This window comes from Geotrypetes seraphini, chromosome 14 (assembly GCF_902459505.1).
Source record: "Geotrypetes seraphini chromosome 14, aGeoSer1.1, whole genome shotgun sequence".
NCBI lineage: Eukaryota > Metazoa > Chordata > Amphibia > Gymnophiona > Dermophiidae > Geotrypetes > Geotrypetes seraphini.
In genome coordinates this window covers 35,630,227-35,649,077 of record NC_047097.1, presented here as the reverse complement: position 1 = coordinate 35,649,077, position 18,851 = coordinate 35,630,227, and the positions used below count along the sequence as shown (strand labels likewise).

Below are 18,851 nucleotides of genomic sequence, written 5' to 3'. Positions count from 1 at the left end.
ACTGCCCGAGTGGTATGTCAAGCTCCATCTTTGGTAGTGTTCAAACCCATGCTAAAAGCCCACTTTTTCGAGGCTGCTTTTAACTCCTCTTATCAATGTCTGTTTTATCATTCCCTCTATGAAAAATTCCCTAACCTCAATTTGTCCTGTGTGTTTTGATTAGATTATAAGCTCTATCAAGCAGGGATTATCTCTTACATGTTTAATGTACATCATTGCATATGTTTAGCAGAAATAATAAGTAATAGTAGTACAGTCAAACCTCGGTTTACGAGTGCTGCGGTTTGCGAGTGTTTTGCAAGACGAGCAAAACAGTCTCGCAAATTGTGACTCGCAAACTGAGTATTGACTCGATTTGCGAGTCCCCCCACCCGCGAACCGGCATCACCCCCCCTACCTGCAAATGCCACCCCCCCAGTGAACCGGCATCCCCCGCCCGCCCAAACTGAATGCTTACCCCCAATGTGGAACCGGCACATAGCACCAACCCACAGGAGATGCCCGAAGATCAAGCCTTACGAGGAATTCAGGAAGTGCCTAAAAACATAACTATTCCTGAAGTACCTAGACAACTGATCCGCACACCACTCTCAACAACGGTTTTCCTGACCTATTTCTCATTCTCTTCTCTCTTCAGATCACTCATTTTGTACTTCTTGTAATCTTTTGTAAACCGCATAGAACTTCACGGTATTGCGGTATATAAACTGTCATTATTATTATTATTATTATGCCTTTCCCCCAACTGGGCCTTGAGCATCTGCGCATGCTCAAGGCCTTCTGGCTCCCGTCTCTCTCAGAGATTCTCGGAGAAAACAAAAGCCAAAAGGCCTTAAGCATGCGCAGATGCTCAAGGCCCAGTCAGGGGAGAGGCACGATCTTCGGGCTCCGGCACCTCCTGTGGGTTGGTGCTGCGTGCCGAAGCCACATTAGGGATAAGCACTGAGTTAGGGCGGGTGGGGGATGGTGGTGTGTGAGGGGGGGGGGGGAAATGCCAATTCGGGGGGGATGTGGAAGCGCACCAGTGGCAGTGGGGGGGGGGGCCTTTTGGGGATGTGGTGGGGTGGAGCAGCGTTGGTGGCCGGGGGAGGGGAGGGAGGTGCAGGGAGGTGGAACGAATCAAGAGAGTTTCCCTTACTTCCTATGGGGAAACTTGCTTTGATATACGAGTAAATTGGTTTACGAGCATGCTTCTGGAACGAATTATGCTCGTAAACCAAGGTTCCACTGTAGTGACTTGGAGTCAGAAACTTATAGAGTAAAAGCCCAAGATCTCTTCCTGGCAAATTAAGCTAGGATGCTGAGAGAGGATGGAACTCTCAATGCATGTATTGCTATTATTCCACTCCTCCAGAATCATTTCATAATCTCTCCACCAGTACATCAAGAAAAATCAAGTGACTAGGAAAAAGGATTCTGAAATGGAATGGTTTTTTTTTTCTCTATCAATTTATTGCATTGTGTATAAAAGAGGGATGTGCAGACAAAAACAATTATATCACAAAATACAAATCTTGTTTTAGGTATATTCCTCAGCTCCACCAGAATATGTGTCTTAAGTCTCTGACTTTTTTTTTTAACATTTATTTTAGAGGTATTCAATAGGGTAGAGATGGCCAACTTCAGTTCTTCAGGATCACATCAAGTTTGGATCGGCATATTCAAAATTGATATTCATGAGAAATACTTGCACAGATTAGGTTCAAAAATTAGATTTGCTTATTTTTGCTTCCATGATATCTGGTTTGCATTTCTCAAAAACTAGAGCTGGCCATCCCTGCTCTACTGCAGTAACTTTGAAACCTAGTTCTCAGCCCCTTTATCCCCCTTCCCACACCTGACATAGCCAATTTTGAATATATTGATAATGTAGCTTACATATGGATGGTCTATAAGCTCATTCAAAAACATATTTCAGCTGCCCTGAGAAGATGACCTGTTTGGTGGTCCCAAGGGTGTGGATATGAGAACCTCTGGCATTACAAAAAAAATCAAAGGAGCAATTAGGCTGAGTAAGTGTCATGAGAGACCATCACGACAAAGGCTTCTTCATATCTTCCACAAACAGTTGGGATAAATAACTCTACTGTTAGAGTTCCTTTTAAAAACAAACCATGGCATCTGAATACAGTGCTCCCCTGCGAATTTGCGGTCGGCGTTTCACGGTCCCGGTTATTCGCAGTATTTTCCGACCGCGAACTGCCGACTAGGAAAGGACAGCAGGAGAGGGCAGTTGGAGTGCCGGCAAGTGAAGGAAATCACTCGCTGTATGCTCTGACCGCCTCTTCCTGTACTAAAGTCGGGCCTTACCAATCAGGAGCTGGAAAAGTGATAACAAAACCATTACACTGAACTATCAGGTCAATTTTCAAAAGTACTTAGGCAGTCAGTACCTAATGCTAACTACATTACACTACATTTTTTCTTTTTTTAAAAAAAAAAAATTTTTGTAAATTCTGTGCTGGCTAAGGAATGGATGGATAAATTTATGTAGTAAAAAGAAAGGATGTGGTATTTTGGGGGTGGGGGGCCAAACCTGTATAGTGGTAATATTAAGCTTATATCCAGATTACTTATATTACTTATATCCAGATTTACTTATTTTAGAGGAACTGTATAAATAGCATTCCTTGGGTTTAGGAGGATAATTTTATAACGTTTTGCCTAGGCCAGGTTTTAAGCACCTATAGGGCTCATTTTCAAAATAGAAAGATGTCCAAAAAATGGCATAAAGTGGCACTTGGATGTTTTTCTTGCTAAAACATTCAAGTGCTGATTTTCAAAACTTGTTAAGACATCTTGCAGGTCATTTTCCCTCCAGTATGTCTAAATCTTAAGGGGGCATGTTACAGGCGTGTTTTGGGATGGATTAGGGCAGCCTTAGGATTTGGATATCTTGCAGAGTAAATGTCCATGGAGTCATTTAGATGTTCAGAGTTAGACCTGTTTTAAAAGCACATAAGGACCAAAAAGATACTGATCAGATTTTGCATCCTGAGAAATCCATGTTTACTTTTTTCTGAGTATATCCACCATTCCTATGAACAGCTTTCTTTTCAAAGTGAACCCCCTATGAAAGTTTTTTCTTAAGACACAAGCTTTGCTGTCCCTTGGGTATAAATTAGTGCTGCCAGATTCAGGAAATAAATTTCGATTTGATTCGATTCAGCCTATTGAATTGGTTTTTCGATTCGATTTTCCTGCCCAATTGGGTGTTTTTTCAAACATCCTGGTGGGTTTATTTTATAGCCTCTTTACCCCCTTTGCCTTCTCCTAACCACACTGGCACCGTGGTGTAACCAAAATAAACAAACAAAAAAGACTTTTCCTTTCTCTGTTAAATCCTAGCTCACGATTGCGGTATAACACCAGCTCTGGCAGGATACACGTTTCAAATCTGACATATTGTAATGACAAAACAGAAAATAAAATTAGTTTTTCTACCTTTTGTTGTCTGATCATTATTCAAATCTTGTTGGTCTCAGGTTCATGTTGGTCCCAGGCTCTGGTTGTCTTCTGATAACTTGCCTGCCAGGGTCTCCTTCTTTCTTCTTTCTCCGTGCTAACCATCCATCTGCCATCTCCGTCCTCCCCTTCCCTCCCCCGGAGGTCTGGCATCTTTGCAGGAGTGTGTGGCGCAGTGGTTGAAGCTACAGCCTCAGCACCCTGGGGTTGTGGGTTCAAACCCCGCTCTGCTCCTTGTGACCCTGGGCAAGTCACTTAATCCTCCAGAGCCCCAGGTACATTAGATAGATTGTGAGCCCGCCGGGACAGATAGGGAAAATGCTTGAGTACCTGATTGTAAAAACTGCTTAGATAACCTTGATAGGCGGTATATAAAATCCTAATAAACTTGATCTGAAACTTGATTTCTTTTTTTTTCGTCTCCATCCAGAGATCCACCTTTTCTTAACTACCCTTTCATCCAGCATCTCTCCCTCCTTCCCCACCACCCCAGGGTCCACCATCTCTCCCTTTCTTTTCCCAATTACCCTCCTATCCAGTATCTCTATCCCCCCTCCACACCATCCCTTGTGTCCTTCTCTCCCTTTCTGTTCCTTCCCTCCCTAAATCCCATTGTCCATCATCTCTCTCCCTCTCCTCTATTTTTAGACCCATTATTTCTTCTCCCCCAATGTCTGGCATATACACGTCTCTTTGAAATCCCCCTTCCCTTCCTCCGTGTACTTCTACACTAGGGCCCTCCTCCCCTGAAGGTCTGTCCCCCCCCCGAAGGCCTGCACACCAACCTTGAAGGCTTGTCCCCCCCTTGAAGGCCTATGCCACCATCTCTGGCCTGTCCTCCCCCCCCCTTGAAGACCTGTCCCCCCTTGAAGGCTTGTCCCCCCTGAAGGCCTATGCCACCATCCCTGGCCTGTCCCCCACTTAAAGGACTGTCCCTCCCTTGAAGGCCTGTCTCCCCCTGAAGGCCTGTCCCCCTCTTGAAGGCCTGTCCCCCCCTTAAAGGCCTGCACCCCCCCTTGAAGGCCTGTAACCCCCAAGGCCTGTCCCCCTGAAGGCCTGAACCACCCTGAAGGACTGCGCCCCCCCCCCCCCCCCGGAAGGCCTCCTTGTTCCCCCTGGCCTCCCCGCACCGTTTACCTTATAAGTGAAGCCTGCAGCGCAGATTGCGGTACTAGCGTCTTTGCAAACTGCTTTGAGCTGTTTCCTCTGCTGCGGTACCGCCCCTCCTCTGACGTCAGAGGCAGGATCGCAGCGGAGGAAACAGCCTCGAAGCAGTTTGCAAAGATGCTAGTATCGCGATCTGCTCTGCAGGCTTCACCTAGAAGGTAAAGGGTGTGGGAAGGCCAGGGAAGAAGAGGAAGGCCAGGAGGGAAGCCGGATGCCATGATGGGAAATCAGATACCAGGGGGGAACCGGACGCCAGGGGGAGGGGGGAGCCGACAGCAGCACTTCCCTACTAACCCTCCCTCCTCACCCTCTAAAGCAGGTGCGGCAGCGGCTGGCCAGCAAGAGCAGCGCTGCCGCTCTTGCTTTAGGGGTGAGGGTCCAAATCAGGAAGCCGATTTTTTTGGTGTTTTAAATCGATTCGAATCGATTCACCCAAAGTGAATCGGTGAACCGATTCGAATCGTGAATCGGACCACACTAGTATAAATACATAGCATAAATTATTCCCTGAACACTTTAATAACAGCCAAAAGCTATCACTCTCATGATTTCATTCTCTTATCCTTACACATTACAAAAGTGGTTAAAAGATATCCTTACCTAATGATTTGAAAATGTCTTGGCTAGCATATTTTCCATCAAAGTACACTGTGTTGTTCTGGGAGTCAAAGGCACGGCACATTCTGATAAACACAACTTCTAAAGAACCTGGATGTAAGCAATATATTGTTTAATTTATGGCATATCAGGGAGTTTATTTCTAATGCACTAAAAATCAAGGATGCTAAAAAAATAAAAAGCTTTAACATTTAATAGATACAGTATATAACAGAGTAGTTAGGGGCTTCTTCAATTATAATAATATGTTCTACTGGGAATGGTTAAATTTACTGCTATAATTAAAAGCTGTTATACTGAAGTACATAGAATGTTTAGCGGAAGCAACATTTAACACATTAACTTTTCATGGTTTGTTACTTGCATCATACAGCTTATTTAGTAGTTTTTTTTCTCCCACAAAGATACTGTGAAATAAAGCTTCATAATCACTTTTAAGGGCACATTAGAAATATACTTTAAAACTATCTTAAGCATTATGTAGTACAGTTTTATGTAAATTAGATTCCCTTTACCCTAAGTGCCAACATTTCAGCATTATTAGCAGTGCCAATATAAAATTACTCCTGCCTGGACACAAAGGCCCTTCCTGGCCATCACATAGCTGGCTCCTATGCCATTCACTATAAGTAATTATGGGAGATATTCTATAAATGGTGCCAAAACTTAGGTGCCTAAGTTAACTGAGAAATACCGTTTAAAAAATCACCTGCTGGTGCCTAAGTAAAAGTCATCGGAATTGCACCTATGTAATGCTTTACAGCACTTAACGCAACTATGGGAATAGATAACGCCAGAAGTGGTGTTAGGCACCGTAAAGTGCCTTCGTAGATGTGATTCATGACGTAGATAGAGACCAAAAATATATGCAATAACCCAAAAATATCAATCTCCCAAATAAGACAATGGTTGATGTTGAAAGAGAGAAAAGATCTCAGTAACCCTACAGATAATCCAATTAGATAATGATGCCTGTAATAATCTGGATTCTGTTGTCTTTCATTGCTCCTAAAAACTCTCCATTTAACTAAATCATGTATTATGTGATTTTAGCTTTGGATGTACATATTATGCTTTCCATATTTTCCATTTTTAAATTTAGATAAATAGATAGATAGATATATTCAGAGGGGCACAATCTAAAAAAACATCCAAGTCCCCTTTTGGCCTAAGTCAGCAGACGCTGAAGTTGGCAGCAGGGAAATTGTCCATTCTCAAAAAAATCCGTCCAAATTGAGTTTTTTGAGAATGGCCTACCTGCACGTTCAGCAATCCACTGGCCCAGACTGGCACTACGTCAATCCCTACACCACATTCCTAACCAAAAAAATTGCCCAAATCCCAAACTCAGACCTTTTAGGTGGAGGGGCCAGTCCTTCGCCTAAAGCATGATTCTGTAACTGGCGTCTGTCAAAAAACAATGCCGGTTACAGAATCCTGCCTACCCCCCACTACAATGATCGCAAATCCCTTCCTGACAAAACCCCAAACCAGCAGGAGGGATCCCAGGTCCTCCTTCCCACGGTGCACCCCTGACACCCCCACCCCCTTCTCGAATACAGGCAGGAGGGATACCAGGCCCTCCTGCCCATGGCACCCCCCCACACACGTTCCCCTGAACCTCTGAATGCTCCTCCACTACCCGGGCCCCCCCTAACCATAGATACCCCCTAATTTACCTGAACATTGGCGGGCCGGACGAGTCCCAAGTCTGGACTGCTGGCAGGCCCGCCATCCTCGGAATGGCGGGTCTAGGGCCTGATTAGCTCAGGCGCCTAAGGATCCACCCATAGGAGGGGCCTTAGGCTCCTGGGCCAACCAGAATTGGCCCATCCTGTGCTGACAATTCTCAAGGCCTTAGGCACATGGGGCCAACCCATCCCATGTGCCCAAGGCCCCGGCCACAGAAGGGGCCTAAGGCAACTGGCTCCTCCCGACAACATGATACATGACCTACTCCTACTGGAGCGCTGGTCTAGGACATGGCAACTCAACTTCAATGCCAAAAAATGCAAAGTTATGCACCTGGGCAGCCAAAATCCATGCAAGTCTTATACCCTTAATGGCGAGATTCTAGCAAAAACGGTAGCAGAACGAGACTTGGGGGTAATTGTCAGTGAGGATATGAAGTCTGCCAATCAAGTGGAGCAGGCTTCGTCCAAGGCAAGACAAATCATGGGTTGCATACAAAGGGGTTTCGTCAGCCGTAAGGAGGAAGTCATTATGCCATTGTATAGATCCATGGTGAGACCCCACCTGGAATACTGTGTGCAATTTTGGAGGCCACATTATTGCAAGGATGTGCTGAGACTGGAGTCGGTGCAGAGAATGGCCACCCGGATGGTCTCGGGACTCAAGGATCTTCCATACGAAGAACGGCTTGACAAATTACAGCTATACTCGCTCGAGGAGCGCAGAGAGAGGGGAGACATGATCGAGACGTTCAAGTATCTTACGGGCTGCATCGAGGCGGAGGAAGATATCTTCTTTTTCAAGGGTCCCACGACAACAAGAGGGCATCCGTGGAAAATCAGGGGCGGGAAACTGCGAGGTGACACCAGGAAATTCTTTTTCACTGAAAGAGTGGTTGATCGCTGGAATAGTCTTCCACTACAGGTGATTGAGGCCAGCAGCGTGCCTGATTTTAAGGCCAAATGGGATCGGCACATGGGATCAATTCACAGGGCAAAGATAGGGGAGGGACATTAGGGTGGGCAGACTAGATGGGCCGTGGCCCTTATCTGCCGTCTATTTCTATGTTTCTATGTAGGCCCGCCATTCCGAGGATAGCGGGCATGCCAGATGGCCGGACTTGGGACTTGTCTGGCCGGCCAACATTCAGGTAAGTTAGGGAGGGATGTCCAGGTTAGGGGGGCCCTGGTAGGAGGGGGCCGTTCGGGAGGGGGTCACAGGGGGGTGCATCGTGGACAGGAGGGCCTGGGATCCCTCCTGCTCATATTCGAGGTGGGGTGGGGGTGTCAGGAGTGCACCGTGGTCAGGAGGGTCTGGGATCCCTCCTGCCCGTATTCGAGGTGGGATGGGATTGTCAGGGGTGCCGTCTTCGGCAGGAAAGATTGGGCATTTGCAGCAGTTTGGGTAGGGGGTGGGCAGGTTGCCGGGGCTGCTGAGCTGATCGCAGCAGCCGCGATCAGCTCAGCGGCTCCTATTCGGAACTTATACCTGTTTTGACTTGGTCTAAGTCAAAACGTGTAAGTTCTGACTGGGCAACCTTTTTAAACTTTTGGTTATACTTGCAGTACGACTAAGTCTAGTTCGGCCCACCTCCTGCTCTTTCCCCTCCTTCAAAAATGCCTCTTTTTGCTCTAGGTTTTCAGAGGCATGGGAAAGGCCTAAGCTGGTTTTAGATACGTCTAAAACCAGCTTTGATAATCGGTATTTGGACAATCTGTCTTTTTGATCGTCCAAGTACCGATTTAGGCCACGTTTTGGACTTTTTTTTTTTTTTTTTATTTTGAGCCCCCTGTGCTTTATCAACTTTAGTCACTTGCTGCAAAATAAAAAAAATGCCACTTAGCTTTGAATGCTCCCACTGTGGTGACTTATTGGATCTCCCTGACGGGACCCGTTTTGCAACTAGGCTTTTTCAAGGGTAAACTTTAAAGGGGGCATGCGTTTGTTCAAAAATGTTATGCTGCAGTTCAAGCACTTTATCAAAATGCTACAAGTTTGATAAAGCGCTTGACTGCAGCATACTCTAGCGATTTTTACTATTCACAGTGACTCTCGGCGTTACATAACATCAATTTGGCTTTATTATATACATTTGTTGTGACATATGTTTTTTCCTTTTTCTACCATGGACCCCTGATGAAGGTTGTCCAAAACACGGACCGTGTTGGGTCCCCTGTTTGGTAAAAAGGTTTTAATATATAGTTTGGTTGTCACAATAAATTTTGCCTACATCGTTGTACATATCTGCAGTTTTGGCTTGTTTTTTCCTGGTTGGTTTTTTCACTGCAGACAATGTTGGACTCCCCTCTTTTTATTTATGCTGCAGTTCAAGCACTTTATCAAAATGCCACAAGTTTGATAAAGCGCTTGACTGCAGCATAACATTTTTGAACAAATGCATGCCCCATTTAAATTTGACCCTTGAAAAAGCCTAGTTGTGAAACAGTTCCCGTCAGGGAGACCCAATAAGTCATGGAGCTATGGAGGATTTGTAGTCTCAATTTGTACCAGAGACAACAGAATGTTAAGCGATTTGCCCAAGATCACAAGGAGCAGCAGTGGGATTTGAACCACTGATTGTCAGCCCTAAATACTAGGCCCTCCACTCCTGTTCTGTGGACCTAGGGTTGCCAACTGGCCCAAGATTCACCTGACAGGGTTGATCCAGCCCTAGATTGCCCTATCGCATGCGGGGACTTGTAGTTTTATTTTCTCAGGGAATCAGAGCTATAAGTCCCTGTATGCAAAGGGGTAATATCTGGATTGGATCAATCCCATCCGGCAAATCTGGAGCCAGTTGTCAATCCTATGTGTATCAGGCTGCTTAGGTGTTGCTAGCTATGAACATACAAGGTTCATGCTCCAAATCTCTGGCCAATGCTCCAAATTTTAACCAAAAAGAACAGTTATGTTTACTTCTCCATACCCCTTCACTCAAGGCAACCCACAAGGAACAGGTGTGGGAGAAGGTTGGAGAGAGGAGCAAAACAACTGTTTTATTCTCTCTAGAGTCTGCTCAGTATCATCCCTTCCCTACTGTTTCTACAGGAAGGGAAGGGCCAAGACTGAAGCACACAATGCAGCAGCTCCTTGGCAGAAAAAGGACAGGAGGGAATGAGGATGAGAGTAACTGCTTTCTATTTATTTTTTTATACTCCAATCTCATCCTCTCCCTTGCCATGATCCTTCACTTCCATAGGCAGCACATGGCATACAACAAGAGGGGAAGAACTGGAGTTCAAAAGAAGACAGAATTAGAAACGGAGAACAAGTCAGAAAGCTACAAATTATCTTAAGAAAAATCAAACCAGGTAAATAAGAGGGAATACTTTCATAAAGGGCTTAATGAGTCAGGGTAAGAACCTTAAATTGAAATTGAACTGGAAGCCAGTACAGTTTCTTAAAAATGGGAGTAATATGATCAGATTTGTTATTTTACTCTGCAAAGAAATCTGGCTGCTGTATTTTGTTATAATTTTAGACACTTGGTCTGATATAGAGGAACACTGGCATAAACAATGTTACAATAGTCTAATCATGAAAAAATAAGAGCAATCACAAGAATATGTAGTCTCTCAAAATCAGGGGTGTCAAAGTCCCTCCTTGAGGGCTGCAATCCAGTCGGGTTTTCAGGATTTCCCCAATGAATATGCATGAGATCTATTAGCATACAATGAAAGCAGTGCATGCAAATAGATGTCATGCATATTCATTGGGGAAATCCTGAAAACCTGACTAGATTGCGGCCCTCGAGGAGGACTTTGACACCCCTGCTCAAAATCAAAATATTGGACTGAACAAAGTTGTTTAAGGACTAAAAAGTTTATTTCCATCACAGATGCCACTTGATCCTTAAATGATAACCTTAAATCAAAGATAATCCCCAAGCACTTAAAAGAACTCACAGGTTATATAGAGGAATTCTAGACAGTCAAAGGTAAATATAGGGGACTTTAAATGTCCTGATAGCCAACATGCAGTACTCTTAAGGACTAGCCAACCATTCTGCTATTTTGCTCAGAAACATTTTGAAGAGGGTGAGATCTATAGAAATAGATTGGAAAACCCAGTAGAATATCATACACATAAAGACAGACACTTAGCCTACATTCCTGGATCAACTCTGCTAGAGAACATATTAAAATATTAAATAAAGTTGGTGATAAGATCAAGCCTTGAGAGACACCACAGATAACTGATAGGTCCTTTTATATCCCTCCTATCTGTGCCCTTCTCTTCAACTGCCAATTCCAGATTCCTTCCCTTCTGCACCAAATGCTTGGAACAAGCTGCCCGAATCCCTATGATGGCTCCGTCTCTGACAGTGTTCAAGGCCCAGTTAAAAGCTCACCTCTTTGTGAGTGCTTTCAACTCCTAACTCCTTTCACCTTGGGTTCTGCATCCCCAACCCTATAGGTCATGTCTGTCTGTCCAACTAGATTGTAAGTTCTTCCAAGAAGCGACTGTCTATAAATGTCAGAATGTACAGCACTATGTACGCCTTTCAGTGCTATATAAGTGATTAGTAGTAGTAGTAAGTTGCTTGCTTAGGACAATGGTTCCATACCTGTAAAGTTAAGAAGGATTTCAACCACTGGAGAACCTTATCTTGGCTACCAACACTATATAATCATTGGGGAAAAAGTGCATGATCAATGAGGTTGAAAGCTGCATTAAAAGTGTAAAGAAACCTCAAGAACTATTTTCCCATAATTCAAATAATAATCAGTTTATATACCGCAAGGCCGTAAAGTTCTATGCAATTTACAGTAGTTAAAAAAAACCAACAATAAAAGAAGTTGAATAGAACTAAAAAAGTTAAAAGCCAATAATTAGACACTACAATGATCAAAATAGTGCATAATAAAATTTTTACGAATTAGCTGCCTAAATACTTTGAAAACATATATGTTTTCAGATGTCTCCTAAATTCCCCATAAGTGTCAGTAAGCAAAAGCAATTGTTCTAAATCCTTACCCCCATAACGCTGCTTGATATGAAAAAAGATTTTGATGATGTTTTTTAAGTTTACATCCTCTAACAGGCGGAAAAACAAAATTCAGATGCGAGTTTCTCTTATGTCTGTTGGTTACAAAAGAAAAAAAGCTCAATTATATATTTGGGAGCTAAATCAAACAAAGCCTTAAAACAGAAGCAACCAAACTTAAACTTCACCCACGCCTCAATTGGCAGCCAATGCAGTACTCGATAGGAGGGTGTTACGTGATCAAATTTCTTCAACCTAAAAATCAGCCTGACTGCCGCATTTTGTACTATTTGCAATCATTGCGTATTCTTCTGGGAAACTGCCAAATAGGTAATATTACATTGCATTAGTGACTTCTATTCCGCCTATACCTTGCAGTTCAAGGCAGATTACAAAAGAGCCAACTGGACATTTCCAGTAACGTTACAATTGTTTTTTGGTTACAAAAGAGGTAAGATAGCTGGATAATTTCCAGGAGAACTTGCAAATTGGATAGTAAAATGACTGGACTTTTCTAGGTAATATTACAAATAAGTTACAAATAAGATTACATTACATTTTAGGGATCTGTATTCTTGGTTGGTATTTTGAGGAGGAAGAGATTACCAGAGTGGGGGCTTTGGGAGGGGAATTTACTAGGGAGGAGAGGGAAGAGGGGGAGGGTTAAGGTATCTGGATACATTTTTTGAATAGCAGGGTTTTGATTTCTTTTTGAAATGATTTGAGGTCGCCCGTTGCCGTCAGCAGATTGGAGATGGAGTGGTCAAGTTTCGCTGCTTGCTTCGCAAGAAGGTTGTCAAACATCTTCTTGCACTGAGTGCCTTTGAGCGAAGGATAGGCAAATGGGGTCAGGGTTCTTCTTTGTCTTGTGGTGAGGATCTGATTTAGGCGGTTGTTTAGGTAGGTGGGGGCAGAGCCATTTAATGCTTTTGAATAATAGACAGTAGAATTTGAATTGAATTCGTGCTTGTATTGGCAGCCAGTGAGAGTCTAGGAAGGCAGTGGTGATGCGATCATATTTTCTCAGAGAGTAGATCAGTCTGAGAGCGGTGTTTTGTATAGACTGAAGTTGTTTTAGCGTGTTGGCAGGGCAAGGTAGATAGAGGGAATTGCAATAGTCCAGTAGACCTAAGACTAGGGATTGGACAATTAGCCTGAATTGCTCTGGGTCGATGAATTTTCTTATTTTACGTAGATTTCTCATAATTAAAAAAGCTTTCTGGGTTGTCTTATTGATTTGGGCCTGCATTGTGCTGCACCTGTCTATCGTTACTCCTAGGAGTTTAAGTTCAGGCTGTATTGGGTATTTAGTGTTCTTAATTTCCAGTTCTGTGATGGTGGGGGTTTTGGCCTTTTCGAGCAGAAGGATTTTTGTTTTATCTTGTCTGGTTTCTTCATCTCCCCCAAACTGATAATATTCCCTCCCGAGGCACCTCTCACCTCTTCTTCCAAAATGCAGGGAGATTCTTGATAGTTCCCATCTCCTCCTTCTACCGAAGGGCTTGGTAGGGATGTTCCTCCTATGCTGGAATCAAACTCTCCCTCTCGGGGCTGTCGGCTTCCAGGCATTCCCTGCACTTGTGCACTTCCGGGCTGGGAAGGAACCAGCCTCTGGTCAGGACTCAAAGTAGTCCGACTTTCTGCGCTGAGGTTCCCTGAAAGATCCGGGTTCCCTCCCGAAGTGATTTGGGTCTCCTCACTCGTGCGAGCAAAGATGCTCATTAAGGTAGTCTGTATCAGCCATTGAGGGGTTCAATCGCTGGAGGGGCCAAGAGGGAAACTCCATTCCTCTTCCCCATATCGCCACCGGGGAAGAGACACCCAACGCGAGTGCAGGTACAATGAGCAGCAGAGCTCGCTCAGGCATCCGCTCCCGACGCCATCTTGATCTCTTCCTCTACCATCCATTTTCCATTGCATCTAGTGTTTTTTCCAGTTTTACTATTGAGGTGAGCTCTGGTGGGTCAAAGGGGAGGAGTATGGTGATGTCATCTGCGTAGCTGAAGGATGTAACATTTAAGTTGTCTAAAGTGGTTCCAAGAGAGGAGATAAAGAGGTTGAAGAGCTTAGGTGATAGTGGTGATCCTTGTGGAACTCCGCAGGGGTTGGACCATGGATCTGATTTGATATCGTTGGACTTTACTCTGTAGGTTCTTGATTTGAGGAATCCTTGGAACCAATTGTAAACCTTGCCTGAGATCCCAATGGTGTCAAGTATCTGTAGCAGTATGGAGTGGTCAACCAGGTCAAATGCTGCAGAGAGATCAAGTTGGATTACCAGAATCTTTTTGCCTTTGCTGATATGCTGTCGAGCTATGTCTAGTAGGGTTACTAGTAGTGTCTCTATGCTGTGGTTGGCTCGAAATCCTGATTGTGAGGGGTGAAGTAGGTTATGGTCTTCCAGGTAATTAGTAAGGAATTATGCAACTAGACCTTCTATTATTTTAACGTATATTGGTATTGAAGCGATGGGTCTGTAGTTGGAGGTGTTGTCTATTGGGCCTTTGTGATACTTCACAATTGGGGTGATTATGATCTCTCCTAGGTCCTGTGGGAATTGTCCTTCCGTTAATGTAGTTTGTATCCATTGCATGAGGCTAGCTCTGAATGTGGTGGAGACGTTTGACATCAGGTAGGTGAGGCAGTTATTTAGGTCGCATGATACATGGCTGTATTTCTTGTAGAATCGATTCATATCAGCCAGTGTACTACTGGGAAGTTGGTCCAGCTTCTGTCTGCCGCAATGGCCTCTCCTATTGAAGAGTTTGTAGTTATCTCGTCGAGGTGGGTGTGTGTATTGTTGAAGGTAGTTTTGATCTTGGTGATCTTGTTTTTGAAGTGGTCTGCAAGTTGGATGGCTGTCGGTGGATAGCTTCCTTGTGTAGCTAGGAAAGATTTGGTATCGGTGAGTTTCTTTACTAGATTGAATAGCTTTTTTGTGCCTAGAGTTTCTGTGCCTACCATTTTAGAGTAGTAGGCAGTAATCAAGCTGGTTTAGTATAAGAGACTGTACCAAAACTCTAAATGATGAAACTTCAAAATACGCCCTAATGGACTGAAGCTTCCAAAGCGTAAAGAAACCCTTTCTGACCAAAGAGTCCACCTGATTCTTCATAGTCAAGCCCTGGTCCAGTATTATTCATTAAGCAAAATGGAAACATGATGGCAAATAAAGACCAAATGGCCCATCCAGTCTGCCCATCTGCAGCATCCACCACCCCCTCTTCTACCTAAGAGATCACAATTGCCTGTCCCACTCTTTCTTAAATTCAGACACAGTCTTTGTTTGTCTCCACCACCTCTATTGGGAAACTATTCAATATATCTACCACCCTTTCCATAAAAAAGTATTTCCTTAGATTACTCCTGAACCTATCACCTCTTAACTTCATTCTATGCCCTCTCATTCCGGAGCTTCCTTTCAAATGACACACACCTCGTGCGCATTTATGCCATGTAGGTATTTAAACATCTCTTATCATATCTCCCCTCTCCCGCTTTTCCTCAAAATTATACATATTGAGATCTTTAAGTCTGTCCCCATACGTCTTATGATGAACACCACTGACCATTTTAGTAACCTTCCTCTGGACTGACTCCAATCTGTTTATGAAGGTGCGGTCTCCAGAATTGTATACAATATTCTAAATGAGGTCTTACCAGAGTCTTATACAGACAGGGGCATCAATACCTCCTTTATCCTACTGGCCATACCTCTCCCTATGCACCCTAGCATCCTTCTAGCTTTCACCATCTCCTTTTCAACCTGTTTGGCCACCTTAAGATAATCATATACTATCACACCCAAGTCCTGCTACTCTTTTGTGCACAAAAGTTCTTCATCCCCAATCCAATTTTGACAATACCATACTCTGCAATACTTCCCAAAAATCCCAACCTATAAGCACCATTTTCAATTGAGCTAACATTCTCAAAGCAAATTACACCATCTAGACCAATGGTTCCCAACCCTGTCCTGGAGGACTACCAGGCCAATCGGGTTTTCAGGATCACCCTAATGAATATGCACGGAGCAGATTTGCATGCCTGTCACTTCCATTATATGCAAATCTCTCTCATGCATATTCATTAGGGCTAGCCTGAAAACCTGATTGGCCTGGTGGTCTTCCAGGACAGGGTTGGGAACCACTGATCTAGACTACTCTCGTTACTTGAGCACTCATTCTCAATTTTGCATCCAACACCACACCCAGTAACATAATTTCCTTCTTCACTATAATGGAATGATCATTTACACAAACTCTCAGGCCAGAAAACACAGTTACTTACCGTAACAGGTGTTATCCAGGGACAGCAGGCAGATATTCTTGACTGATGGGTGACGGCATGACGGAGCCCCGGTATGGACAATTTTAGAGTGATTGCACTCTAAGAACTTAGAAAGTTCTAGCTAGGATGCACCACGCGTGCGCGAGTACCTTCCCGCCCGACAGAGGCGCGCGGTCCCCAGTTAAGATAAGCCAGCTAAGAAGCCAACCCGGGGAGGTGGGAGGGACGCAAGAATATCTGCCTGCTGTCCCTGGATAACACCTGTTACGGTAAGTAACTGTGCTTTATCCCAGGACAAGCAGGCAGCATATTCTTGACTGATGGGTGACCTCCAAGCTAACAAAAAGAGGGATGGAGGGAAGGTTGGCCATTAAGAAAACAAATTTTGCAAAACAGATTGGCCGAAGTGTCCATCCCGTCTGGAGAATGCATCCAGACAATAGTGAGATGTGAAAGTATGAACTGAGGATCAAGTAGCAGCCTTGCAGATTTCCTCAATAGGAGTGGAACGGAGGAAAGCTACAGATGCTGCCATAGCTCTAACTTTGTGGCCCGTGACAGAACCTTCCAGTGTCAGGCCCGACTGAGCATAACAGAATGAAACGCAAGCAGCAAGCCAATTGGATAGGGTGCGTTTAGATACAGGATGACCCAACTTGTTAGGATCAAAAGACAAAAACAGTTGAGGAGATGATCTGTGAGGTTTAGTGCGTTCGAGATAGTAAGCCAAAGCACGTTTACAGTCCAAGGTATGCAAAGCCTGTTCACCTGGATGAGAATGAGGCTTTGGAAAAAATACAGGTAGGACAATGGACTGATTAAGATGAAAGTCAGACACAACCTTAGGGAGAAACTTTGGATGTGTACGTAGAACCACCTTATCATGGTGAAAAACAGTGAAAGGTGGATCAGCCACTAGTGCATGCAACTCACTGACCCTCCTGGCAGAAGGAAGACCACTTTCCATGTGAGAAATTTGAAATGTGCTGTGGCCAAAGGTTCAAAAGGAGGCTTCATTAAAGCGGAAAGAACCACATTGAGATCCCAAACCACAGGAGGGGGCTTGAGAGGTGGTTTTACATTGAAAAGGCCCCTCATGAATCTAGAAACCAGAGGATGAGCCGAGAGGGGTTTTCCATGAACTGGCTCATGAAATGCAGCAATGGCATTAAGATGAACTCTGATAGAAGTAGATTTAAGGCCAGAGTCAGACAAGGAAAGAAGATAGTCCAACACCAGTCCCACTGCCAGAGACATGGGATTATGGTGATGTAAAAGGCACCAGGAAGAAAACCGAGACCATTTCTGTAGATAACACTGAAGAGTGGCCGGTTTCCTGGAAGCATCAATGATAGAACGGACAGGCTGAGAAAGGAGTGAATGAGCCAAAGTCAGCCCGAGAGAAACCAAGCTGTCAGGTGCAGAGACTGTAAGTTGGGATGCAGTAGGTACTGTTGATGCTGAGTAAGCAGAGAAGGAAACAGTGGAAGAGTTATGGGTTCCCTGCAACTGAGTTGAAGTAGAAGGGAGAACCAATGTTGCCTGGGCCACCGTGGAGCGATGAGAATCATGGTGGCTCGTTCCCTCTTGAGCTTGAACAATGTCCGCAGCATGAGCGGTAGAGGGGGAAATGCATATAGGAAGAGATTGGTCCAATCCAGGAGAAATGCATCGGGTGCCAGATGGTGAGGATAGTAGAGTCTGGAGCAATACAGGGGCAGCTGATGATTGTGAGGAGCTGCAAAAAGGTCCACTTGAGGAGTGCCCCATTGGGCGAAAATGGACTGAAGAGTCGTGGGATCGAGAGTCCATTCGTGAGGTTGGAGAATTCTGCTGAGATTGTCCGCTAAGGAATTCTGCTCCCCTTGAATGTAGACAGCCTTCAGGAATAAGTTGACGAGCTGTCGCCCAAGACCAAATCCGTTGGGCTTCCTGACACAACAGGCGAGAGCCCGTCCCTCCCTGTTTGTTGCAACTTGATTGTCTGTGCAAATTAGTAGTACTTGAGGAAAGAGAAGATGTTGAAAAGCCTTGAGGGCATAAAACATTGCTTGGAGTTCCAGGAAATTGATGTGGTGTTTCTTTTCCTGAGTTTGGAACTCGTTCAAGTGAGCTCCCCAGGCATAGGGGGAGGAATCTGTGGTGATGACTAGTTGATGAGGAGGTAGATGGAACAGTAGACCTCTGGATAGATTTGAAGATGTCAACCACCAAAGAAGCGACTGTCGAAGAGACGAGGTCACAGATATGTGTTGTGAGCAAGGATCCGTCGGTTGTGACCACTGGTTCGCTAGGGTCCATTGAGGAGTACGCAGGTGGAGACGTGCGAAGGGGGTGACATGTACTGTGGAAGCCATGTGCCCCAATAGCACTATCATGTGATTCGCAGAAATGGTAATCTGTTGAAACACCTGTCGACAGAGATGAAGGATGGTCTGAAGGCGGTTGGATGGAAGAAACGCCCGCATCAGAACAGTGTCCAGAATGGCTCCAATGAATTGAAGTCGCTGGGTCGGAATGAGGTGCAACTTGGGTAGATTGATTTCAAAACCCAACAGCCGAAGAAAGTGAATGGTCTGGTTGGTGGCAAGCAGAACCGCCTGAGGAGAGTGAGCTTTGATCAGCCAGTCGT

At 44.6% G+C, this 18,851-nt stretch overlaps 1 protein-coding gene across 2 annotated transcripts in view; it reads right to left on the bottom strand.

The window, feature by feature from the left end:
- Positions 1-18,851, bottom strand: part of RORA (RAR related orphan receptor A) — a 264,003-nt gene that overhangs the window by 16,059 nt on the left and 229,093 nt on the right. For both annotated transcript variants that reach the window (XM_033920445.1, XM_033920444.1), the window contains one exon: positions 5,233-5,340. In XM_033920445.1, coding sequence (XP_033776336.1) covers positions 5,233-5,340 — 108 coding nt within the window. The remainder of the gene's footprint in view (positions 1-5,232; positions 5,341-18,851) is intronic.